Consider the following 26,677-nt stretch of genomic DNA (forward strand, 5'->3'; position numbering starts at 1 on the left):
TTTTGTGAACACCATCAAAATCAGCTATTGTACGTAGAAAGTTGTCAATTCTTTAAAAAAATATAAAAAACTAAAATCTAACCATTTTAAAGCTACATACAGAATTTTTTCCAAAATGTTAACTGCAAAGTATTTTTTTTTTATTTTAGCGTTTATTAATATGGAATCATCCCTGGAAATGGGAGCTCTCTCACAGGGGATTTGTTCACAGATTTCTGGCAACCCAGGACCAGTCGTCTTTCCCTGACTGTTGCAAGTCAGCTTCAGTTCAGGTCGCGTGCGTTACCGTGGTCACATCGCGCGCCGTAGTGAACATGGCGGATGGGGAAGGCTCGGTAAACGGGCTGCAGCTGTGCACGGTAAACACTGGCCTTTCACAGTTTCTGCGCGTTAAATCGTGCGTTTGTGCGTTCCGCTCAGCGTAGCGCCAAGTTTGCCGTCTTTCGGTGGTATGACTGGGCTGGTCTGTGCGGCGTGAACGTCTCTGCGCCGTTGTCGTTCACGGCTTTTCGATAAACAGCTAACGTTACATTAATGCTAACGTTTTTGTTAGCTAGCTAGCTAGCTAGCTAACAAAAACGTTAGCATTAATGTAGCTAGCGGGAGTGGACCAGGCAGAGCGGTTATGTTAACGACGCAGGTAGCTCGGTCGCTGTTACTCTATAACTACGATTGGGAGGCTTTTGCCGTTAACGCAGGCGAATAATAAGCAACATACACGAGTTACCATTACGTTAAAAAGAGAAAGGCGCTAACGTTAAACCCTGTAAACCTTGGCTAAGGTTCAGGTTTAGCGTGACTATGAAGCAACGTCTCTTTCAACATCTACACGGTAAACGGTTGCCTAACACAAGCAGTGAAGATAGGTTAACAATCTGGATAACATTTTTAATTAACATCTCGCGTCTAATATTGAATTTAATATTGAATATTGAATCTTGTCGCAATGTCCAGCCGTAGCGCATTATTTGTAAGTAGCACTCTAAAGACATTGGTATAGCTATTTAATAGCTTAAATCAACGTGTCAGAAAATGCTACCAGCAGCAAAACTGCAGTTAGGATATTTTGATGGCCTTCCAGCATTGAACTGTCTAGGTAGGATAAATCTCCGTATCAGAAAACGTTACCAGTCCTAAATCACCTTATCAGTGGGTAATTTTGAGCTGAATCTGCTCTGAACTAACATTAAAAAAACCAATAGAACATTTGAAACAAGTTACCTAGCTATACTAATTATATGTGCATATTTGGCAGGACTAATTGTTAGAGCACCTCCTGTTACACATAACAATTTAGTTACTCATTCCAGCTGGTCATTATGGGCTTGTAATGACAAGTTAGTGATTTCTTCTGTTTCTTCTGTTTCTATGCAATAGAAGGAAGAAAATCTGATTCACATGTAAGAATGATGGGATAACAAACCATGTCTTTCTTTCTTCTTTCAAACCATTCTTCTAGTTTTCTAGAAGAATTGATTGTTTCATTTTTTTTTTTCAGCCAGATGTATTGCAGCATTTCATTTGAGAGGACTAGAAATTGTTTTGTCATTATGTAGGCCTAATTTCTATAACTGTCCTTTGTAGTCCCTTATATTCCTTTTTTTTCCTGCTTTGCTAATTACTTACGTCAAATGTGTTTTGATGATAATTTTTACACATGGACATAATTCAGTACAGTTAAATTACTTTCAATTATGGTTGTGTAGTTTTCTCTAGTACTTGCTCTTGCTACAAGGGAAATGTCATTGATTGTCTACATGTTGATGGCAATAGTCTAAGACAGAACATGAAGATAAAGAGAAATGGGGCCACCACAGCAGAGCTTTGGGCATCCATAATATAAACATAATAGAGCAGTGCTCTAACTCCTACACTTTCATCTAGGTCATCATCTTAATAGACCTTGCCTCAATTGACATTCAGAGAAAGATACATTCTAGCCATCAAGCTAAAAGCTTGAGTTTCTGGCTCAGTAGGCAGAACACATTTGCAAACTTGACCTGCCACATGGCACTGCATATACAGCCTGTTATCCTCTTTATTTGAGAAAGAGAATATGGTCAGAAAAAAATAACAGCAAGATTCTGAAGAGTTTCTACCATATGTGCTTGGTTTATTTAGGCACCAGGTATACACTATATAGCCTAAAGTATGTGGACACCTATACATTGTGCCTATATGAGCTTGTTGGACGTGTACGTGCACCAACCCCCCCCCCCCCCCCCCCCCCCCTTTGCCGCTATGACAGCCTCCACTCCTCTTAGATGGCTTTCCACAACATATGGGAGTGTGTCTGGGGGAATTTGTGTGCATTGAATATTTGTTAAGTCGGGCAGTAATGTTGGAACAGAAGGCCTGGCTTGTGGTGGATGTTTTAGTTGGGTGAGGTTGAGGTCAGTACTCCGACACTGGAGTACCTCCACACCAAACCTGTCAAACCATGTGTTTATGGAGCTCTCCTTGTGCACTAGGCACAGTCATGCTGAAATAGGAAAGGGCCTTCCGCAAACTGTTGCCGCGAAGTTCGAAGCATATATCTGTCTAAAATATATTTGTATGTTGTAGCATTATCTATATCCTTCACTGGAACTTAGAGGACTAGCCCAAAACCTGAAAAACAGTCTCAGACCATCCCTCCTCGTCCAAACTTTACTGTTGGCACTGTGCATTCCTACAAGTAGTGTTCTAATACCATCTGCCAGACCTGCTTTGTGGCTGAGGTATTGTTTCTCCTAGACACTTCATTTGACAATAGTAGCACTTACACTTGACTGGGGTAGATTTAGCAGTACTGAAATCTCTCAAACTGCCTTATGGCAAAGATGGCATCATGTTCTTTAGGACATAGTGTATTTCACAGTTTAAACCTACGCTGAAATATGATGTCTGATAACTAACGTTACAAGAAAATCGGCAAATGTTTGTGGTTCATTTCATACTAACTTGCCTCTTTCTTTTCCCTTCAGAGATGGTGGGAGGCATCAGACCGGGGGGCTGCAATACTTCATTATATTTTAGAGCAGGTCCCCCATATTTATTGCCTGGAGGCTGAGCCACAACCAGTAGAAGAAGAGCAACAGGTGCAAGAGCACATCCTGTACCCTCTGGAGTGCTTCCTTTTTGGGGAGGACCCAAGTGATGGCCTACAAAAACTGGAACACAAAAATTATGGTTCATCCTCTCAGCAATGTGGACGTGTGTTTAAAGAGGGCGAGACGGTCTACTCCTGCAGGTTAGAGATCCAGTGTTTCCTTGTTATTTATGATCTAAACTTGGTAGAAACAGTCAGGATTAAAACATAGCAACAAAGTATATTGTTTTTATGAGCATGTTTCTGGTATAAATACTTTACTTTGTATATTTTAAAAGTAGTGATGTATTCTTGACTCTGTGAATGAAAATGCACAGGCACATTTTTAGCATGTTTGTCAATGTTTGGAAACCAGTCAGTTTAAATTGTAGTAGTTTATGGTTTTGTTTAGCATCAAAGCCCATTGCGGCATAATCATGTCAGTAATGCCTCTCAGCAGTGCAAAATATGTTATGCTGAAACGCATCTTAAATGTTAGAAGGTCTAAAGTTGTTTTTATATGAAATATGCTTTTCATACATTTTGTCAGATATGTAAATGATTTATAAGCCGACAGGCCTCATTCAGCAGTGGCTTTTATAAATTTGAGTGCACTTTCCATTTGTCTGGTAAAATATAACCTTGCATCTCCTAGCCTGATAAGAATCAGACACTATTTCTTAAATCTACCTCATGTATTATTTGAGTATGATATGTAATCAGAATGTGTGAACCCAGTTATTTATTTAATTTTTTGTATTCAATTGCAGGGATTGTGCAATAGATCCCACCTGTGTGCTATGCATGGACTGCTTTCAGAATAGTGTACACAAAGGACACCGCTACAAGGTCAGCTAAGAAAATATTTGGTACTTACGCACATCTAAGAATGAAAAAGTACTTTTAATTCCCATTTATGAAAGCAAAGGCTTTTTATGGATAGAATTTCTAGGCGCAGTCAAGGGATGGAGGGTGTCCGGTTTGGTGACCTCAGGGTCACATCACTGCTGTTTGCAGATGATGTGGTCCTATTGGGGACATCAGGCCGCGAACTTCAGCTTTCGCTGGATCGGTTTGCAGCCGGGTGTGAAGCGGCTGGGATGAGAATCAGTACCTCTAAATCCGAGACCATGGTTCTCAGGCGGAAAAGGGTGGAGAGCCCTCTCTGGGTCGGGGATAGGCTCTTGCCTCAAGTGGAGGAGTTCAAGTATCTCGGGGTCTTGTTCACGAGTGATGGTACAAGGGAGCGGGAGATTGACAGGCGGATTGGTGCTGGGTCAGCAGTGATGCGGGCTCTTTACCGGTCTGTTGTGGTAAAGAAAGAGCTGAGCCATAAGGCAAGGCTCTCGATTTACCGGTCGATCTACGTTCCCACCCTCACCTATGGTCATGAGCTTTGGGTAATGACCGAAAGAATAAGATCGCGAATACAAGCGGCCGAAATGAGTTTCCTCCGCAGGGTGTCTGGACTCTCCCTTAGAGATAGGGTGAGGAGTTCGGTCATCCGGGAGGGACTCGGAGTAGAGCCGCTGCTTCTTCACGTCGAGAGGAGCCAGCTGAGGTGGTTCGGGCATCTGGTTAGGATGCCTCCTGGACGCCTCCCTCGGGAGGTGTCACAGGCGAGTCCACCTGGGAGGAGACCCCGGGGAAGACCCAGGACACGCTGGCGCGACTATATCGCCCAGCTGGCCTGGGAGCGCCTCGGAATCCCCCTTGGAGAGCTGGTGGAAGTGGCTGGGGAAAGGGAGGTCTGGGCTTCATTGCTTAGGATGCTGCCCCCCCGGACAAGCGGAAGATAATGGATGGATGGATGGATGGAAAGCAAAGGCAAGCTGCTTAATTACAACCCCGATTCCAATGAAGTTGGGACGTTGCGTAAAACATAAATAAAAACAGAATACGATGATTTGCAAATCCTTTTCAATCTTTATTCAATTGAATACACTACAAAGACAAGATATTTAATGTTCAAACGGATAAACTATAGTTTTTTGCAAATATTCACTCTTTTTGAATTTGATGCCTGCAACATATTCCAAAGATGGGACATGGGCAACAAAAGACTGGGAAAGTTGAGGAATGCTCAAAAAACTGTTTGGAACATTCCACAGGTGAGCATCCCTGAAAGGCTCAGTCGTTCACAAGCAAGGATGGGGTGAGGTTCACCACTTTGTGAACAACATTGTTGAGAACAATGTTTCTCAACATGCAATTGCAAGGAATTTAGGGGTTTCCTCATCTACAGTCCATAATATCATCAAAAGATTCAGAGAATCTGGAGAAATCTCTGCAAGTCAGCGGCAAGGCAGAAAACCAACATTGAATGCCCGTGACCTTCGATCCCTCAGGCGGCACTACATTAAAAACTGACATCATTCTGTAATGGATATTACCACATGGGCTCAGGAACACGTCAGAAAACCATTGTCACTGAACACAGTTCGTCGCTCCATCTACAAGTGCAAGTTAAAACTCTGCCATGCAAAGCGAAAGCCATATATCAACAACACCCAAAAACACCGCCGGCTTCTCTGGGCCAGAGCTCATCTGAGATGGACTGACGCAAAGTGGAAAAGTGTCCTGTGGTCTGACGAGTCCACATTTCAAATTGGTTTTGGAAATCATGGACGTCGTGTCCTCCGGGCCAAAGAGGAAAAGGACTGTCCGGATTGTTATCAGCACAAAGTTCAAAAGCCAGCATCTCTGATGGTAAGGGGGTGTGTTAGTGCCCATGGCATGGGTAACTTGCACATCTGTGAAGGCACCATAAATGCTGAAAGGTACATGCAGGTTTTAGAGCAACATATGCTGCCATCCAATCAACGTCTTTTTCAGGGATGTCCCTACTTATTTCTGCAAGACAATGCCGAGTCATATTCTGCACGTGTTACAACAGCATGGCTTCGTAGTAAAAGAGTGTGGGTACTAGACTGGCCTGTCTGCAGTCCAGACCTGTCTCCCATTTAAAATGTGTGGCACGTTATGAAGCGCAAAATACGACAACGGAGACCCCGGACTGTTGACCAACTGAAGTTGTACATCAGGCAAGAATGGGAAAGAATTACACCTACAAAGCTCCAACAATTAGTGTCCTCAGTTCCCAAACACTTATTGAGTGTTGTTAAAAGGAAAGGTGATGTAACACAGTGGTAAACATGCCCCTGTCCCAACTTCTTTGGAACGTGTTGCAGGCATCAAATTCAAAATGAGTGAATATTTGCAAAAAACAAAGTTTAAACAGATAAACTTTAAATATCTTGTCTTTGTAGTGTATTTAATTGAATATAGGTTGAAAAGGATTTGCAAATCATCGTATTATGTTTTTATTTATGTTTGCACAACGTCCCAACTTCATTGGAATTGGGGTTGTAAAAAGGTTTGCAAACTTGCACTTTGTGAATGTTGATAAGCCACTATTATCATTCAGGCATTTTTAATAAGGACAAAAACTACCCATTGATTTGTTTATTTTGATTATGGTTTAGTGTGTTTGATCTAAAAGTCTAAGTCATGCTCTTATTATTCTCTTTCTTCCTGTGGCTATAGCTGATCGTATCTGATAGTAAAAATGTAAATTGGGCTTAGAGAGAATGTGTTGTTGTATAATTGTTATTAGTCATCAGGCTCTTCTGGTTTTATCTCTTAGATGCATGCGTCATCAGGAGGAGGCTTCTGTGACTGTGGGGACTTGGAAGCCTGGAAGACCGGCCCCTGCTGCTCCCAACACGACCTCGGCACCTCTGTAGCCATGGAGACGGTGAGGCTCAGTTTCTGCCAAAATCATTGTTTGGGCTTTTCTTGCGATGGAGATTTTCCATTCTTTGTGTTGTTTGAACTAGCTTCCTGCCTTGAGGTCAGAGGCACAGACTGCAGAACACTCTGGCCTCTGCTGACCTGGGAAAACAGAAGGCTGTGTGGGAAAGTGACACTCAGGAGGCTTGCAGCCCTAAACAAGTATTTTACAGTTGTTTAGAGAGACTGGAAGAAGCAGAGGGGAAATGTACTTGGAGTATAACCAAAATTCTTTATTATAGACTGCATGTATTGAGAATAATTGGTTTTAATTTGGAGGAAAATGTGTCATTGTGACGAGAGATTTGGTCTAACGAGTGAGGTAGGGATCTTTTGTTTTACTAGGGAAAGTGCATAAATAGACTGAGTATGTGCTTGTTGGTGGACATTTCCTTAAGGGGTTCTGTCTTTGAAAGCTGCTCACCAGGTGGTTTTATTCTGTGTAGACGTCACTCATTTGACTCACTGTGATAAAATCAGGGTCTTGAAGGCCTCACTCTGCACTGGAAAACAGCGGCTGTCTGCTGTGTTTGATGTACAGAGTTGGCTTTTGTCGCTATCCCGACACCAGGACAAGCATATTATAATTGATATGTCTTCGTCTGAATCACACAGTAATCATGTTCAGTTGTTTTAAAGGCTTTCATCAAAATTTCATTGGAGGATGTGAAGGGATCCTAAAACTTGCTGTGCTTTATTAATTTGAAAATGGGACCTTTTGGTATGGTTTTACATATCAAGAGAGCTTCTGTAGTGTCCATGTAAGTAGTTTGTGGTCTCATGACATGGATGTTAGTATTTCTATAAAGCAGCTTGCAAGGAACATAATGTGTCAGTTTAACAGGAATAATTTTGTTCCCTTTTTAAGGAAAAATGCAGTTGGTCAGTTCTTTTTAAGTACTGATGACATCCATGATATTCTCTGAAAAGCATATTGTTTATCACAATAACAAAATTTATCATAGTAATAGTAAAATATTGTCTCAGTGCTCTCCTCTGTGATAATATTGGTTGGCAGTTTTTTTAAAAATGTATTTTAATGTTATACTCAAGTAGTTTTAGTTAAGCAGCGCTTTGCTGACTGATTTGATTCTCAATTGTCACATTTATGTCCTTACAAACAGCAGAATTCATAGTCTTAATGTATTGTAACCCAAGAGGTGGAGCTACCCAGAATGCTCTGCGCATTTTTTCTCTATTATTACCTTATTTTTCATTAAGAGGTAATGTTATCTTGCTAAAAGTGAGGTTTGATGTTATCTAGCTAAAAGTGAGGTTTGATGCATGTTATTTGTAACACAACCCTATTTCCAAAAAAGTTGGGATGCTGTGTAGAATGTAAATAAAAATCGAATGCAATGATGTGCAAATCATGAAAGTCATATTTTTACAGGAAAACACTACAAACACAATGTGTCTGATGTTGAAACTGAGAAATTTTATTGTTTTTTGGAAAATATAAGGCTATTTTGAAATTGATGCCAGCGACATGTTCCAAAAAGTTGGGACGGGGACATGTTTACAACGGTGTTTCATTGCCTTTTAACAATGCTCTGTAAGTGTTTGGGAACTGAGGAGACCAGTTGCTGTAGATTTGAAAGTGAAATGTTTTGCCATTCTTGTTTGATATAGGATTGCAGCTGGTCCACCATTCTGGGTCTTTTTGTCATGTTTTTCATTCGTAATGTGCCAAATGTTATAAGTGGGTGACAGGTCTGGACTACAAGCAGGCCAGTTTAGCAACGGACTCTTAATACAGAGCCATGCTGTTGTAATACATGCAGAATGCTTATATTTTGCTTATTTCAGCATTGTTTGGCTGAAATAAGCAAGGCCTTCACTGAAAAAGACATCATTCAGCGGTAATGGTGCCTTCACAGATGTGCCATGTTCACTAATGCACTTTTTGAACTGTGCACTGATAACAAGATGGATGGTCTTTAGCCCAGTTTATGCAGGGTCCATGATTTCCAAAAAAAAAAAAAAAAAAGCACAGAACACTTTTCCACTTCCCCTCAATCCATTTTAAATGGGTTCAGACCCAGAGAAGGTGGCAGTACTTCTGGATCATGTTTAAATTTGGACTCTTCTTTGCACTTTAGAGTTTTAACTTGCATTTATGGATACAAACTGTTTTAACAGGCAGTGGTTTTTAGAAGTGTTCCTGAGATCCTGCAGTGACGTTCATGTCTGTTGCAGTGCCACCTGAGGCCCCAAAGATCACAGCCAGCAAATACTGGGTTTTGGCCTTGGCCTTGCGTAAAGAGATTTCTCCAGATTCTCAGAATTTTTTAATGTTATAATGTACAGTAGATGATGAAAAGCAAACGGTCATTGGTATTTTATGTTGAGAAACAGTATTTTTGAATTTGATGGTGCAGTCTTTCACAGAGTGTTTAACCGCTCCCCGATATATTTGATATTATCTGTCGACTGATATCAGATGGGTTGCATGTCACCATTTCCTTAGCGCCGTTTACTTCCCAATCTGTACGGTCTATATATGGAAACTATACTAACAGCTTTAATTAATTGTTTTTGTGATATCATGAGAGCCGATTAATTTACATAAATCTGCCTATTCAGCCTGCAGCAGTTAAGCCATGCCTATTCAACCTGAAGTTATAAGGAGTATTCGCCTAGTTTCATTACTTATAGCCTATATTGTAGTCATGAAAGGTCTTGTATATCTTGCTTTGTTTGTTTTTCAGGATGACTGTGTTTTGGAGGCAGAACTGCAGGAGCGAGCTCAGACACTGTTCCAGGTGTTGCTGTGTTACATCACTGACCTGATGGTTTGGGAAGAGGGGGATGAGCTCTCTGAGGAAATGAAGCAAGGGTCAGCCATATTCTTTAAAGGACTAATTCTCAAAGTACCTCAGAACTTAAATGATGTGCTTAGTCTCATAAGGGTTCAGAAGCTATGAAGTAGTTGTGTGTGAATGATGTAAACTTTCAGCTTCTCTGTCTTTTATGATATCGGTCGCACAAGCTTTACTGGCACAGGAAGGGATCCTGTCATTTAGTACAGTTTCCAAGTAGATGTTCTAAAATATGCTGTAAAACATTAAGTGGATATATTGTGACAAAGTGCAAAGTAAACTTTGTTTCGTTTTCTGCTTTCAGGATGAATGAAAACACATACTACTGTGTCCTTTACAATGATGAACACCATTCTTATGACCAAGTGATCTATGCTCTTCAGAGGGCCATCAGTTGTGACCACAATGAAGCTCACACACACACTGCTCTAATTGATAAGGAGGTATGGTATTCTTCATGTGTGGACAAGTCTGCTTTGGCACATGGCTTTCTCTTTTTTTCATGTAGTGTGATTTCAAGAATGACAAGAAAAATTTAAAACAAACACATGTACATGCCTTAATTATGCATCTTGGCAGGTTGTTTCTCATGCAATATTTCACAAAAGTGAGTACACCCTCACATTTCTGCAAATATTTTATCTTTTCATAGGACAGCACTATAGAAATGATACTTGGATATAACTTAAAGTAGTCAGCGTTTAGCTTGTATAGCAGTGTAGATTTACTGCCCTCTGAAAATAACACAGCCTTTAATGTCTAAATAGCTGGCAACACAAGTGGAAATTTCAAAATTGTGCCCAATTGTGTCGTTGCCCCTACCTGGTGTCATGTTCCAAGTGTGAATGGGGAGCAGGGCTGTTAAATTTGGAGTTTTGGGTACAGCTAGCTCATACTCGCCACTGGATATTCAACACGGCAAAACACTCTTTGAGGATTTGAGAAATAGAATTATTGCTCTCCACAAAGATGGTAAGCTATAAGACTATAAGAAGATTGCGAACACCCTGAAACTGAGCTATAGCACGGTGGCCATGGTCATACAGCGGTTTTCCAGGATATGGCTCCACTCCGAACAGGCCTCGCCAGGGTCGACCAAAGAAGTTGAGTCCACATGTTCAGCGTCATATCCAGAGGTTGGCTTTAAAAAATAGACGCATGATGCCAGCATTGCTGCAGAGGTTGAAGAAGTGGAAGGTCAGTCTGTAAGTGCTCAGACCATACCCCGCACAATGCATGAACTCTGTCTGCATGGCCGTCATCCCAGAAGGAAGCCTCTTCTGAAGCTAACGCACAAGAAAGCCTGCAAACAGTTTGCTGAAGGCAAACAGTCCAAGAATATGGAATACTGGAACTATGTCATGTAGTCTGACAAGACCAAGGTAAAATTGTTTGGCTCAGGTGGTGTCCAGCATGTGTGGTGGCACCCTGGTCAGGATTACCAAGACAACTGTGTCTTGCCTACAGTCAAGCATGGTGGTGGTAGCATCATGGTCTGGAACTGCATGAGCGCAGCTCCCCAGTGCCAGCAGGAGTTCATTGAGGGAAACATGAATTACAACATGTACTGTGACGTTCTGAAGCAGAGCATGATCACCTCCCTTTGGAAACTGTGCGGCATGGCAGTTTTCCAACTCGATAACAACCCCAAATACACCGGCAAGGTGATTGCTGCATTGCTGAAGGTAAAGGTGATGGACTGGCCAAGTATGTCTCTAGACCTAAGCCCAATTGAGCACCTGTGGGACATCCTCAAGTGGAAGGAGTAGGAGGAGCGCAAGGTGTCTAACATCCACCAGCTTTGTGATACCATCATGGAAGAGTGGAAGAGGATTCCGGTAGCAGCCTGTGCAGCTCTGGTGAATTCCATGCCCAAGAGGGATAAAGCAGTGCTAGATATTAATGGTGGTCACACAAAATATTGGCACTTTGAGCACAATTTGGACATGTTGACTGTGAGGTGTGCTCACTTGTGTTGCCAGCTATTTAAACATTAATGGCTGTGTGTCGAGTTATTTTCAGAGGACAGTAAATCTATACTTCTATATAAGCTGTACACAGACTACTTTTAAGTTATATCCAAGGTTCATTTCTATAGTGTTGTTTCATGAAAAGATAAAATATTTGCATAAATGTGAGAGTTGTACTCACTTTTGTGAGATATTGTACAACTCTTGTTATTTTTAGGGACGCAGAGCTGTGAAGAGAGGAACCCTAAGAACCTGTCAACAAGTAAAAGATCTCATCAGGGTAAACAGTTTTGGCACTTTTCATTCTCACTGAACCCTTAACTCTTCCTGTTGTCAAAACTATCCATTCTAAGGTCTCTCTCTCTCTGCATGTCCCGCCCCTGTAGTCGAACTCAGAACACATTACTCAGCAGGCCTTGCGAGTAGAGATCTTGCACTCAGCTGTGATGGCCCATCAGACCTTTGCTCTCAGGCTTGGTGCTTGGCTTCAGCAGATTATTGGCTACTCAGGTATACACTGCTTATTATTATTATTATTATTATTATTATTATTATTATTACTGGTGGTGGTGGTAGTAGTAGTAATAGTAGAATGAATTAATAAATACAGAAATAGAACCCCAAACCTGTCTGACTTCAAATGACAGAAAATGCTTCATACATACAAAATACAGCAAATTGTATTCATACATACAAAATACAGCAATTTGGTTTTGTATTTTACTAACAATTGAACATGGTTTGTGGTGCTTTATAACCCCGTTCATCTTCATCTGTCATATTAGCAGTCAAATTGTGCTTTCTTTTGTGATGTATTGTTCCCTCTCTCTCTCTCTCTTGCTCTCTTCTGTCTCACATGATCACAGTGGGCTTTAGGCAGGTGTTTTGCCAGGTGGCTCTGGAGCCTGGTGCTGACAGTGATAAACCTTGTTTGATCAGCAGACTTATGCTCCATGATGCCAGACTCTACAAAGGCCAGTTCTAAAGCAGTCCCTTAGCCCCTTCTTAGAATTACCATGATCTTTATTATGTAGGCTTCCGTTAAAAATGTATTTTTATAATATCTCTTTAGTTTAAACCTGGTTTTCTGTTTTTTTCCTTAGGAGCCCGCAAGGTCATCCATGAGTTGATTTTCTGTAGTCTGTTAATGGAAACGGAGTACAAGAAGCAATTTGCAATGAAGTTTACAGAGGTTTGTTTTAGTTATTCTGAGATATGTCATAGCAAAATAGACCACACTCTCATAGAAAACATAGATCTAGCCCTTTTTGTTTGTATCCTTCTCCAGCATTATAAGCAGTTGCAGGAGGATTTCATCAGTGATGACCATGAGAGAAACATCTCAGTCACAGCCTTGTCTGTGCAAATCTTCACTGTACCCACACTGGTAATAAAAAGAAACACAACAAAGCCATATACCACCAGTAACCCTGTTATGTAAAATACAGTATTGTCTCTTTGGCAGTCATGCATCTTTTTAATATATATAATTCATCATGTTTAATAGAAGATTAAAAAGAAGAAATGTTCTTAAACTGATCTAAAACATTTAATTCTCATCCTTTCACAGAGTTGATTTATCTGTTTATCTCTTAAGGCTAGGCAGTTGATCGAAGAGGGCAGTGTGATAAAGGTGATTATTGACACAGTCATGGAAATGCTGAGGGAACATTTGGACAACAACCAACGGTTCCATTTTCAGGGCTACAATTCTGATAAGTTCTTCCGAGTTCAAGTGATCTTCCATGACCTCAGGTGAGGACCTGTTTTTGAAAGACTGTCTCGAATATAATGATGTGTATATACTAATAATGCTGAAATAGTGTAAGAAGTGTCATTCCTATGTTTGTGTGTTGTCTGTTTTGTGCACAGGTACATTCTGATCAGTAAACCCACAACCTGGACTGAACAGTTGAGGGGGAAGTTTCTGGAAGGCTTTAGTGCCTTTCTAGGGCTGCTTAATTGTATGCAGGTAAAAGCTCACATAACCTTTTTTGTTTCCATATAATGGAAAAAGACATTTTTACATAAGATCTTATTGTGTTAAAAAGGATGATTAATAAACTTCCATTGCATTAATTCAGAAAGGGTGAAAAGGATCATGTAAATATAAATTTTGAAAATTTTTTCTCCATGAACGTTATAAGCACACCTCAGATTCGTTGTGTAGCTTTCAGGGTTCTCAGTGAGCTGTTTTCTCTGTGCTAGGGAATGGAGGAGGTGAAGAGGCAGTTTGGTCAGCACATTGAGGTTGAACCCGAATGGGAGGCGGGTTTCTCCATCCAGATTCAGCTTCGCCACATTCTGTCCATGTTCCAGGACTGGTGCTCCTCCGATGTGAGTTATGAAAAGTAAAAAAAAATAAATATTAAAACAGCAAGTAACTATTAAAAACAATTAGCTTTTTTCCCAAAATAATACTGAATTGTTTAATAGCATGCATCTTCTACAGGAAAGAGTTTTGCTGCTGGCCTTCCAGGAGTGTCATCGGGCGCTGTTGCGCTGCACTAACCAGCCCTTCCACAGCGAGCCTACTGACAGCTACATGTGCAAACACATCCTCCACAAGCGGCCATATAAAGTCTCCCAGGAGCCTGTCTCCATTCATTTGCCCATTACCAGACTGCTGGCTGGTGAGCTTTTTCACAGAAAGGAAATATGATTATTTATGTTTGATAAAACAGACCCACTTTTGTAATTTATAGCTCCTTTTGTTTTCTGAGGTTATAAAACTTTGTGAACATGAATTATTGCAGGAAGCATTCTCAATGTAGCTGCTACATTTTTCAGTCTCAACTAACCCGTCTCTTTATGTGGCTGTAGGTCTTTATGTACTCTTGTGCCGGGCAGACGCTGTCAAATACCTCTCTGATTTCGTGGATCCTGTGAGTTGTCATCTGCTAAGTTCTAAAATGTGTCTTCTCCACCACTTTAAAGATGCCCTGTCTGTGTATGTCTGCAATGGTGGATGGTACTGGTACTGTTCTAATGAGGTATAGAGCTGTGTGTGTGTGTGCTTTTTTTATTTATTCATTTTTTTTTTTAAGGAGCACCTGGACTTCTCTGCATTTGCAGAGCATCCCCTGCGCTGTGTGGTACTGGCTGCCGAGGTGTCTGCAGAGATGTGGCGCCGAAATGGCCTCTCCCTAGTCAGCCAGGTGAAATAGTGTCACATACTTGTTCATTTCTTTACATTCTTCCTCTCTCTGTACTTTGTTAGTCATAAGTAGAGGAGGGTAATTGTGTTGAAATATAAATTGTAATTTGTAGCTTAATTAACTTGAAGGGATGTCTGATGTATATTCAAACCGGTGACAAATGTGAAAAACAGAGGTGTGTTGTGTAAATTTATTGGGAGTATGGAAGATTATCATATAGCCAACTATAAAGCACACTTTAATGGTCAGTTTTAGTGAGCAGTTTTAAATGGAAACTTGAAATGTTTGCACAACAAGCACTAGAACAGTGTGATTATGTGCAACAGTGTTAATATTTTGTTGTTTCCTACACTGGCTTGCAGTTGACCTTTGTCTTTGGTTTAGGTGTACTACTATCAAGATGTCAAATGCAGAGATGAAATGTTTGATAAGGACATAATCATGCTTCAGGTTTGTACTACACTATTGCGGTGACTTGCCATAGGGTTTAATGTGTTTAGTAATGTATTCAAAATACATAGAAAATATATGTTTGCTCTTAAGACTGAAACCGTTTTTATCATCTACAGATTGCTGCCTCCAAAATGGACCCAAACCACTTTCTTATGCTAATTCTGTTAAGATTTGAGCTCTTTGAGGTTTTTAATGGAAATTGTTCAAGTAAAGATCAGGTATGCTGATTAATACCTCACTGGCTACTTGCTTGTAGTCTAGAAAGCTATATAACATAAATGTTAGAATTAGTCAGTAATATTAATATTTTAATATCTGGTACGATTTCTAGGGCATTTCAAATTTTACAAAAAGTGTAGCTATAGTTTTAGTGTATGGAGGACTGATGGTTGATAGGATTGTCCTCCTATGTACAGGACCTCCTGAAACAGTGGAATAGATTGACAGAAGAAATGCTCAACCTGTTGATCGTCATTGTTGGCAAGTTTTCATAACACTATTTTGTATTGTGTTCAATTGTAAAGAAATATATTGGTGGAAAATTAATGAATATTTTGTAGTAATTTTGAACGTGTTCAGAAGGTGCCTTTGATAACTTACTTTCATAGAAAGCATGCAGTTTTTAGCTGCCATGGTTTCTTGTGAATTTTATCTTATCCTGCTGCTCAGATGACTCATGTACTCAACCTCTCATCTGTTGATTTCATGGCTTCATAAAAAGCTTAAGTCTGCTTTCATTATCTATTTGGGCAGGTGAGCGGTATGTCCCTGGAATCAGTAATGTGACTAAACAGGATGTGACAATGAGAGAAGTGATTCATTTGTTGTGTATAGAACCCATGGCTCACAGTAGCTTGGTCAAAGGCCTGCCAGAAAATGTAAGAGAATTGCACTACCTTAAAATACCTTAAAATGTGTAGAAAAATGTATCTTTAACTGTATTAACATGATTTAATAGATGACTTTATGATGATAATGCAAATGATGCAGTTGTTTTCATATTGTAGGAAAGTCATGAAACTGGGCTTGAGTCTGTTATTGCAAAGGTTGCCACGTTCAAGTAAGTCAGTGACATAAACCTGGAAAATATCAGAATTTGAAAAGAAAATAGTTTGTATGCATTTAAGTATGAAATAACTTATGCATTCAACCTTGTCCAGGAAACCGGGAGTCTCTGGTCATGGTTTATATGAACTGAAGAAGGAATGTCTTAAGGAGTTTAATCCATTCTTTTATCATTACACTAAATCACAACATAGCAAGGTACAGTGTATGTACAATGTTTACACCTTTTACTACCTTTATGTTCCTTTTGCTAGTGCAACTGATTTTTTTTCCCCCCCTCAGGCTGAAGATGCACAGAAAAAGAGAAGGGCCCAAGATGGGAGTGATAAAGGCATGTAGTCATTTTCCTAATCGCTGAATGGCTTAGGTGTGCATGTGCAGTGTACAGTGGACAATAACTAAGAAAGTTAACCCTAGTTTGGGACTAAAGAGAGTTTCACATATGTAGAAACAAAGCCTACAATCTTGACACTCCTCATTTTCAGTGCAGCCATTGCAGCTAGTCGCCATTGCTAGAAAGCTTTGCACTTGACTTATATGACCACAGTGTCATTCCCTAGAGGAACGATGATGCTGACCGCTCTTTCTTTGATTTGTAGCTCTTAGGCCCCCAGTGCCGCCTCCCTTTGCCCCTGCCTTTTCTAGCATAGTGCGGCTGCTGTGTTGTGATGTGTTTATCCATGTGCTGAGGAGAGTACTGCAGAGGGCAGTGGAGGAGCGCTGTACTCTATGGAGCGAGGCCATGATTCAAAGGGTATGCTGACATTTCCATCATTTTTATTTATTTATTTATTTATTTTTTTGTTTTTTATTCTCCTTTTATTAGGGCATAATTGTGGTATACAGGGTTGCCTTTGTGGTCTGTTTGATGGCTGATCCACATGCTAATACCATTGTATATCTTTATGATTCTTTAATATTGTATGAAATGTTTGTTTATGCACTCCAGGCATTGCATCTTGTAGGCCAGGCATTGATTGAGGAGAAAACTCAGCTGGAGGCCAGCAATGTAGATGAAGTGTCATTTGACTTCAGTCACAAGGCACGAAGTATGTCTCTCTGTCTTTCTCTAACTTTAAAAAAAAAAAGGGGGGGGGGGGGGAGGATGAAAAAGTGGATTTATAGCATGCTCCTCACATGCGCACCACATACACTTTACTTGTATCCATGTGTTTTCTTCTAGCAGTTGGTTCAGATCATGGCAAGTCATTATTCCATTTTCTGTCACAAATGAAGAAGCTGCCTTCTCTCGATGCTCAGAAGGACATGATTAATTGGTTACTACAGGTTTGTGATCTTTTTTTTTTGTTCCAGACTTAATTATCAATTTAATCCTAAATTTTAACTACTGCACTTACAAAGAAATTCTGTCTTAAAACTAAGTTAAATTTGTTGTTTGTTATGCAGTGTTCTGTAACACAGTATCACCTCATCAGGTTTACAGAGTTCACAATTTTATATAGTTTTTATGTTGTTAATCAGTATTCTTGCACTACACTGCCCAGCAGGTATACATAACATACATAACAATACATAACACAACCATTGGCAGTCAACCAGTCCTGCCTGCTACCATAGCCACTAAACTACAGGCTTCTAAATGCCACCAAACTAGCTTTAATCTAACTCCTACCTAGGTTGGTACCATAAAGAAAGATGGTGATTCTGTCTTTGTTCTGTACAAAGTTGACAGTTTTTTTTTTACCCTTTAAGCCAAAGAAGTCAGACTGAGGTCAAGTATCTAGATAGCCAAGTTCTATCTGTTACGTTTAGCTTTATCCCTCTCTTGACAAGTGATTTATGTCATTTGAGTCATCCGTTCTTTCTACTGTAATGTTTTGAACACTGTTACTGCAGTTGTACAGCTGCAATAATGTATTCAGCCTTGTCACAGCAACCTTAGCAATCTGCCTTGCTTCTTCATTCATCAGCTAGTGGAGGAAAAAAATATTCAAAATGGTCCATCCAAAAGCAGCTTCAAAACTTTCTCCCTTTTTGAGATGCATAATCAGAAAGGGGTTTTTCTAGTCTTTGAACCTAATCGTCTTACTTTAGAGACTACTGTGAGACCACTGTAGGATGTAAGCTCATTTAATACAGATCAAGCAATGAGTGTATTTTTTTTATTTTAAAACCTTTAATTTTCCCTTTCTTTTCAGATGTTTGAGATTGTGAAGTGCCTTCGTGAGAAATCCAGCCCTTCTGCTGTATGTGCAGTGGATCAGACTAAGCCTGAGGAGGTAATGGGATTTCAGCAGATGCACTCCTTACAAACTACTAAGCAACTCTCTTGATTAACCACATGATTATATGCAAGCAATCATTAGTATTCTTTTCACATAATTGGCTAATTTGACTTGGATCCTCATGTCAGTCTTGTTTAGGTTTGTAAAGGTCTAAATATGTTTGCAGAGTTTTCAGGATCGCAAGAGGAAGGCTGAGGCCGCGAAGCTGCACAGGCAGAAGATTATGGCTCAGATGTCTGCCATGCAGAAGAACTTTATTGAGACTCACAAGATGCTATATGACAATGTGCCTGAGAGTGGAAGCCAAGGCGAGCCCGCTGCATTTATGGATTGGTGAGGAAAAGTCTAATGAAGTAGGGGAGAGGAGGACAAGTTTTTCTGTGTTACGAGGCTTTGTTTTCAGAATGTTTTGTTTACTGAAGCATTACTGTGGGATCTGTAGGTTTAATGCTGAAGAAACTCACTTCGAGAATCGATGCTTTTGAGTTCGGGTGCATTTCTGTTATTCCAATTGTTTTGGCTTAATGTTTCATGTGTGCAGCAGCGCAATGGAGTTTGAAGAAAGGCATGTGGCAGTGGGGCCTCAGCAGGGAGTGTGTCCTGCGGACTGGGAAGCCTTGACCTGTATCCTGTGTCAAGAGGAACAGGAGGTACAGGCTCAGGCACCCGCAATGGTCCTCACAGCTTGTGTACAGAGATCTACAGTCCTCACCCAGTACAGGGGCAAAACCCTCTCCACAAAGGGTTAGTGATGCGCCTAACACCACCTACACTTTGGAACACATGCTCAAATATGTAAACACTGAAGTTGTGCTTGTCTGTGTTGGACAGAAGGCTCCTACCCCCTGTTTATGCCTCCTGATCTAGCTGTGGGCACGCACACTGGGAGCTGCGGACACGTCATGCATGCCACCTGCTGGCAGAAGTGAGTCTGCTCTAAAAATGCTGCCTCATATTTGCAATGAATAAACAAGCGGCATGTTAATTATGTTCGTGTTTGCCTTGATATGTTGTCCGCAGAGCTCAAAAGTGGGTATGCACCAGTCTCTGATTCCAGAATCTCAGGTTTTACATGTGGTGGATAAACATTTCTAAAATACAAATTGGGCTAAATAAACCTAGATTAGCATTACAGAGAAGGTTACAAATGTAGGAAAATGAATGAACTGCAGATACTTTTGTGCAGGAGCCCAGTGTTCTGCGTATTAGGAGTACAATAAATCATCAGATATTGGTTTTATAGTATTGATCAAATCTACACAAGTCTAAAGCCGATATTTCTTTTGAAAGCTAATGTCTGTCAATACACGCATGATTCCGACATCATTGTATATCACTACTCAGAGGTTATGCTTCATCTCTTGGTGCAGGTATTTTGAGGCAGTGCAGAACACTACTCGGAACCGGCTGCATGCTGAGTTGATTATAGACCTGGAGAATGGGGAGTATATGTGCCCACTCTGCAAGTCTCTCTGCAATACTGTGGTCCCCCTTATTCCCTTGGAGCCCAGCAAACTCAACTAGTATGAATGCTTTAAATACTACTCTTAGTAGACTGTACATTTCTTATTATTGAATATGTATAAATCTCTGTGCCTTTCTTTTTCTTGTTTTATTAGTGAGAGTGCCAAGTTGGTTGGCGAAGTTCTCACTCTTCCTCGCTGGATACAGATAGTAGTGGCACGGATCAAAGGCCTCAGACCTGCTCAGAGAGCTGGTGAGTAGATTTCTGTTCATTTAGAGCTTTCCTGTCAATTCTGTCCTAACATACAAATAAATGTTATATACAATGTGACATATAGAGGTGATTTATCGTATGTTATTAGATAGTAATGCTGATGTGGGGAAAGAGGAAACTGGGTTCTTGGAGGATGATCAAACTGACTTCAGGTCAATCCACAGCTTTGGAGTTCGGCCACCGTGAGTCACACTTTTTTTTTTTTTTTTTGTATGAACAGTCAGTCTGTTATTTATATCTTGTGGTAGCATGTTTGACAGGAGAAGCCTGTCTGAACTGTGACACAAACTATGGAAAATGAAAGTGAATCCAAGCACTGCTCTGTCTTGGTCAGGCCTAAGTACTCCAGCAGTATAACAGAGATGCTGGTAGTGTGTGCCACTACAGTGCACAGGGTGGGTCTGCAGACTGCACCCAATGAGCTTTGCCCTCATGTGCCTGTTATGACCTGGAACACCTGCGCCTACACTATTCAGGCTATTGGTGAGAGCCTTTTCACTATTCAGTCCCTCAATTGACAGATCTGCGTTTGTGTTTTATAGTCATGTGTATTTAATTTTACCCAAACTCATGTCTATGCTCTTACAGAAAACATGTTGCAGGAGGAGGGAAAAGCTCTATTTGGTTCTCTACAGAACAGACAGGTTCGTTTCTGCATTTTGTGCATGCATGTGTCTGTAATTATTCTGTTTATTCCTATATGTATTTGATTTATGTGGTCTGATGGCTGCTTTTATAATGGTATGTTCCAGCTGTCTGGACTGAAAGCAGTGGTACAGTTTTCTGCAGTTCAGAGACTGAAGAGCTCTCAAACAGTCACCCAGAAGCATTTTACAGACATGCTAGCAGGTAAAGTTCCATTTCTGGAACACTTTGATAGCTACACATCCTTTCAGACTCATAGAATTGTTGTCTTCTCAAAGTGCAAGATTAGATAAACTCCTGTTGTCTGTAATTGAAGCTTGATTTTTCTCTCAAAGATTTTTATCTGGTGGTGATGTTCTGGGTGGTCTACCAGGCGTCTTGTGTTCTCTGTATTTTTTTAACTTAAGTTTTGGATACTCCTCTGTGTGTGTGTGTGGTTTTTTTTTTTTTTGCTTATTTTCCTTTGACTTTCCCTTTATTTGTGCAAGTGGACTATTTAGATTATCTAATCTATTTTTTTTTTATTAGAAACTGAATAAATAGTGTGGTCTCTGGCTTTTGTACAGTGCACAGAGATAAAAGTACCTTTCTGAATGGACTTTGATTTTGATGTACTAGTGATTTATGCTCTGTCTGTCTTTCTCCTTATAGTCTTGGTACCTGTCCCTGATACAGAAGGCACACTGTCAGTATTAGAAGTAGATTTCTTTCATCTCTTGGTAAGCATATGTATTTGAATTGTAGTGTGTGAGTGTAGGCGAATCACTGCCTGTTTCTGCAGTAGGGTTGTTGCGGTAAACCAATTTCATGGTATACCATGGTGTGAAAGTGGATGGTTATTGTGCTGGTATTGTTCCTGGACTGCCTGTCAGATTTGGCAACTGGCGCCATGATAAGAATGATCATTAGTTAGATACAGAATAGTTCAAAAGGGCTCCACCTCAACCAACTGCAACAGTAAAACCCTGCTTTCACTTATTGTTAAATACTGTATATCGTGATGCTGTGAAAATGTGACATTTTTTGAGATGGTTATCAGATTGTGAAAATCTCATACCATTGCAGCCCCGTTCTGCACTGAAGAAATCTAAAAAAAACTTCTGCATTCCACAGGTGGGGCTTGTTTTGTCTATACCTGCGCTGTATCAAGAAGAAAATGTTGACTTGCAGCCTTCAGCAATCAGTACAGCTTACAATCACCTTCACCTAGTGCAGCTACTCACTATGGCCCATATAGTGCAGGTCCTGCTGTCCTCACATGGTATTGACATTCACAACACGCACACAGTATAATAATTCTCACATATAATGTTCACTCAGCTTTGTTCACTGTGGATACTGACTGGTCAGTGAATGCTGATATGTGGAAACTAATGGGTATTTTATCAAATTATATTTACTTGATCAGACACCAGTGAAGTGATAGGAGGGGGAGATGAAGAGGAGTCCAAAGCTGCAGAAGCACTTTACTCTACTGTATCACAACACACAGAGGGGTGAGAATATTTCTGTATATGTACACCAAGACATGGTGTATATGTGCACCAAGACACCTCTCACTTTCTTTAATGTCTCATAGGCTAAGGACAAGTGTATCTGGTTCCATGATGGCAGACAGAGTAAGGAGAGGTGTTCTACCCTTTCTTCGCTGTGCTGCACTTTTCTTTAATTGCCTTACAGGAGTGCCCCCTCCAGAGGCCCTCTCCAGTACTGCAGGTTAATGATTCTTGTAGCTCATTTTAGACTTTAAGCACATTTTTTGGTACTCCTTAATGACTTTGTGATTTCAGGGATGTCAAACCTTTTTTCCTTTTTGTTTTTCAGACTCCCCTGACAGTCACTTGCCTCTGCTATGTAGTTACCTCGCTTTGCCCTGCAACCTGTTCCAGCTCTTCCAGGAACACAGGGACACTGTAACCCCCTTAATACAGAGGTACAATACTGAGAAACTATCATATATCAGTTATTTTAGTTTTGCAAGAATGAAAGATTAGTTTTGATTTTTATTTAGTTTTTTCTTTGTATTTGATGTCAGTGTGTTTTCAGTTAGTCTTTTTTTTCTTTTTTTTTCCAGTTAGTCTTAATGCTGCATTATTAGCTTTAGTTTTGTTTTTCTTTTATGAAAAGCCACAGTTTTAGGACACAGTTTACTTAATTCCATTTTGTAACACTGCCAGCAGACACCTCTGCTTTTATCAGACACAAGATGGTATTCAAAGTAATCCTAACTGGACGGTTTCATTCAGAAGAGATATAGTTTGCTACCAGTGTTAAACTAGCACAACTGTAGCTAGTTACCTCAAGGTTCTGTCAAGCATTGAAAATATGGAAACTGTTTTTTTCTGTGTAATTCTGTTTAGTTTTTGTAGCTTTCTTGTTTTGAAAAACTTTCTATTTTTATTTTATTAGTACTTTTTTTGCTTTAATTTTCATTTTTTGAAATAGTTGTGTAATAGAAATACCCCTGCAGAGTGTTGTCCTGAAGATATTTTAAACAGTTTTTATCTTGAGTCTCAAAAACTCTTTACCCAAATTTATTTGCACCATCTCCATCATTTTAAATATTTTGCATCATGTATCTCAGGTGGTGTGGAAATGAAGCCATATTAAAAGCCCTGAAGGGAGAAATTAACATTGTCAGGTTAGTGCATGCTGCTCTAATTTCTTTTTCACAGCACATTTACGTTCTCCCAGGTTAACATTTATTATATTTTCTTAAAACGCAACTACCACAGGTATCCTCGGAAGAGAAACAGGCTGATCGATCTTCCTGAGGACTACAGCGTGCTGCTTAACCAGGCCAGTCACTTTAAGTAAGTGCAGATTATCACTCTTTTTATTTTTTATTATTATTATTATTTTTAACTTCCTTTGCTTCCTGCCTTTAGAAAGGTTAGTATGTAATGTATAAAGATTTTGTCCTGATATCCCTATATAAGTGTATAGATTGTGTAGCTGATGTCTCTTCATCTCTTTCAGATGTCCAAAGTCATCAGATGACGAGCGGAAACACCCAACATTGTGTCTGTTCTGTGGAACCATGCTTTGTTCTCAGAGCCCCTGCTGTCATGTGCAGCTGGATGGGGAGGAGGTGGGCGCCTGCACAGCCCACGCCGCCTCCTGCGGTGCTGGGGTGGGCATGTTCCTCAGGTGAGCATTGTAATAGTTTGATTTGAATGTATTTCTATACAATATATCTGTCCTTATTAAGAATGGTAATAGAACATGTCTAAATTGAGCAATGTGAATGAAATGTGAACTGGCATCTTCCTACTGTTCAGTTTGCTCAAGGCAGTTGTTGCTTCTTTGCGAGCTTGAGTGGTTTTGATCTTGAATTTGGGTTTAGATCTCACTAACACTCTTGAATCTTTATTTTTGCTGAAAGCTGAAAAATGTAGAAAAACCAGTAGGGATCATTTATTGATAATTCAGTAACACTCATAAATTTAGATCAGTAGAATTTATTTAGAATTACATTTTTTCCCCTTTGCATTGTGTATGCATGAGTGATCTACACTGATCAGTTGTTGCAGAATAATAATGTTACTTAATTTACACATGCATCAGAGTGGATAATTCCACCTGAAACAGTGTTATTCGTAGATAATTACTGTTAATGTTTACCTATCCTGAGGTTTTTCTGCACCAAGACAATTTTTATGAATTTCACATCCTGAAACCAGCATTATTAATTTAACACTGAGAATGTGGGAGGAAGTCATAGAGGAAGAAGGAATGGATCCATGTGGATTTTTCCTTTAGCCAGTGCAATTTAAAGATTGAGTAGCATCCCATTCTGCTAAGAAAGCTGGACGAAAACGATATTGATCAATTCTTTTGTTTTTATTGATTTTTCAAAATTGTATACCGTTCCAGCCCTAAATTCCAGTAAGGTGGACATCAGAGAGAATGTAGGAGTAAGATGGCTCCATTCTGTGGAGAAAATGGAGATTTTCAACTTTAACTGTAATTCAGGGCTTTTGTTATAAGTGCAGCAAATATAATGTTTCAGTGAAACCGCTTCACAATTTAGATGATTATATTATTCCAGAGCATGATGTGTTCTGTTTCTACATGTAAAAAGAATGTTCTTGTCCTCTCTGTGTGTCTCCCTGAACAGGGTGAGAGAGTGTGAGATTGTTTTGATGGCCAGTAGGACACGAGGAAGTACATATCCAGCCCCTTACCTTGATGACTACGGGGAGACAGATCCTCAGCTAGGGTAAATCAGACTGTTAAAATGAGACGGATAGATTTTAACAGTGCCCACATTTAACATACATTATAGATCATTTTTTGATCAGGAATTCTGCTATATTTCCTGTTTGTTAGGTGTTATCGATCTGTAATGTGTTTTGTTTGTGTTTGGCAGGCGTGGGAACCCCCTACACTTGTGTCCTGAGCGCTACAAAAAGCTGCAACAGTTGTGGCAGCAGCACTGCATCCTTGAGGAGATCGCCCGCAGCTTGGAGGTGCTCAATGTCATGTTCGCCTTTGAGTGGCAGATGCTGTAAGCTTAGGTTTGAGCACCTGACACAGGATATGTAGGAGGGTGGGATATTAGTTTGGTCGTCTGTGTGTTTCATTTTGGCTTTGAGGATTTATTATTTTTTTTAAGACTGTTTAAGGATTCACTTGGCCTGTGCACGCTATCATAGTGAAGCAAGGAAAAGATGTCATCACACATGTAGCTTTAACTTTCTTTGCTCAGCTTGAAGTGTTGAAGTAATTAAGTTTTTAGGCATTGCTTTCTAAGTATTAAAGTGAGGCAGGATCATATTGTCTTACTTGTGTACGCACTTTTTGCGGAAAATGCTTTCTGTTCTTTTGCACTTGTGTTAAATGCTAGCCCAGTTATCCTGTCCTCCTCATCTACGAACTTGTCACCCTTTCTCTCTACTGTGTGGGAAAACTATCAATGTGAATATATTATACCAGTATATGAATATATTATACAAAAATCCCTACATATAAAAGTGTGTTCATTATTTCCAGATTGGCAAGTTGTTTTGCCAGTTAAATTGTATACCTCTGGCAGAGTTTATGCTGTTCTTCACCTGTATATAAACATGGATATTAGATTAATCTTATTTTACTAAATGAATACAGTACAATACAAGAAGACATTGGAAATCATCAACACACACAAGCAGTTCCAAGGTGATAATCATGAGTTTGTAAACTAGATATCTTCTCCAGATATAAACCAGGTATCTTCTTGTTTAGTGAAATGAATTTAATTATAAGCCATTTTCATTAATGACGGTCCATTTTGAACTTTAACTTCACTAATCATTGTTACCATCTTAACTGGCTAACTCTTAATTTATCACACATTCACATCAAAAATATTGCAGCTACATTAACAATGCTGGATGTCATCTTGCCTGGTGAAATAAAATAATGCTGTAATGAAAATAATTTCCTGTCTTTACTAATGGGGCCTTTATTTTTGCCTTGTAAACTGTTTTTAGAGTGCATATACAGCTTATTGTATACATGGGTCAAGTAGACCACACACACTAAAAATGGTTCTTCAAGGATTCTTTAGTAATGACTGGTTCTGTATAATACTATGATTAAATGGTTCTTCAGATTGATGGGGAATGTGTTGTACATGGTTCTGTATAGAAACTCTTTGGGTGCTACTTTCGTTACAAGCTTGACATTGTAACAATAGCTGTATGTAGAACTCTTTAAAAAGGTTCTATATAGGTA

The 26,677-nt window shown here is 39.8% G+C and overlaps 1 protein-coding gene across 9 annotated transcripts; it reads left to right on the forward strand.

The window, feature by feature from the left end:
* The first annotated feature begins 211 nt into the window (after positions 1-211).
* On the forward strand, positions 212-26,377 carry ubr1 (ubiquitin protein ligase E3 component n-recognin 1). 9 transcript variants are annotated; one of them, XM_017699753.2, is made up of 47 exons: positions 212-359; positions 2,967-3,232; positions 3,841-3,919; positions 6,717-6,827; positions 9,574-9,701; positions 9,989-10,127; positions 11,872-11,934; positions 12,041-12,164; positions 12,521-12,628; positions 12,758-12,846; positions 12,943-13,041; positions 13,252-13,409; positions 13,527-13,626; positions 13,863-13,991; positions 14,107-14,287; positions 14,478-14,539; positions 14,702-14,812; positions 15,197-15,262; positions 15,382-15,483; positions 15,682-15,745; positions 16,019-16,143; positions 16,273-16,325; positions 16,426-16,528; positions 16,613-16,661; positions 16,930-17,084; positions 17,280-17,379; positions 17,514-17,617; positions 18,490-18,570; positions 18,743-18,909; positions 19,118-19,320; positions 19,408-19,501; positions 19,947-20,099; positions 20,196-20,293; positions 20,379-20,496; positions 20,649-20,797; positions 20,903-20,958; positions 21,067-21,163; positions 21,611-21,678; positions 22,073-22,220; positions 22,368-22,455; positions 22,539-22,675; positions 22,784-22,892; positions 23,544-23,600; positions 23,695-23,772; positions 23,939-24,109; positions 25,080-25,181; positions 25,332-26,377. In XM_017699753.2, exons 1-47 carry the CDS (start codon positions 315-317, stop codon positions 25,471-25,473), a joined length of 5,229 nt encoding a protein of 1,742 aa, XP_017555242.1. In that variant the 5' UTR covers positions 212-314; the 3' UTR covers positions 25,474-26,377. The 9 variants fall into 9 exon arrangements, with proteins under 9 accessions (XP_017555242.1, XP_017555245.1, XP_017555244.1 ...); XM_017699756.2 differs by having other exon boundaries at positions 20,403-20,496; XM_017699755.2 differs by having other exon boundaries at positions 19,121-19,320.
* Positions 26,378-26,677: the final 300 nt, after the last annotated feature.

This window comes from Pygocentrus nattereri, chromosome 10 (genome assembly GCF_015220715.1).
Source record: "Pygocentrus nattereri isolate fPygNat1 chromosome 10, fPygNat1.pri, whole genome shotgun sequence".
NCBI lineage: Eukaryota > Metazoa > Chordata > Actinopteri > Characiformes > Serrasalmidae > Pygocentrus > Pygocentrus nattereri.

Bases quoted from the DNA above. Each gene is read 5' to 3' on its own strand.
- ubr1 (XM_037542070.1), top strand. From the start codon at position 315: ATGGCGGATGGGGAAGGCTCGGTAAACGGGCTGCAGCTGTGCACG. The intron at 13,992-14,106 runs GTGAGTTATGAA...CATCTTCTACAG, and splicing joins AGGACTGGTGCTCCTCCGAT to GAAAGAGTTTTGCTGCTGGC. The intron at 14,813-15,196 runs GTGAAATAGTGT...TCTTTGGTTTAG, and splicing joins GCCTCTCCCTAGTCAGCCAG to GTGTACTACTATCAAGATGT.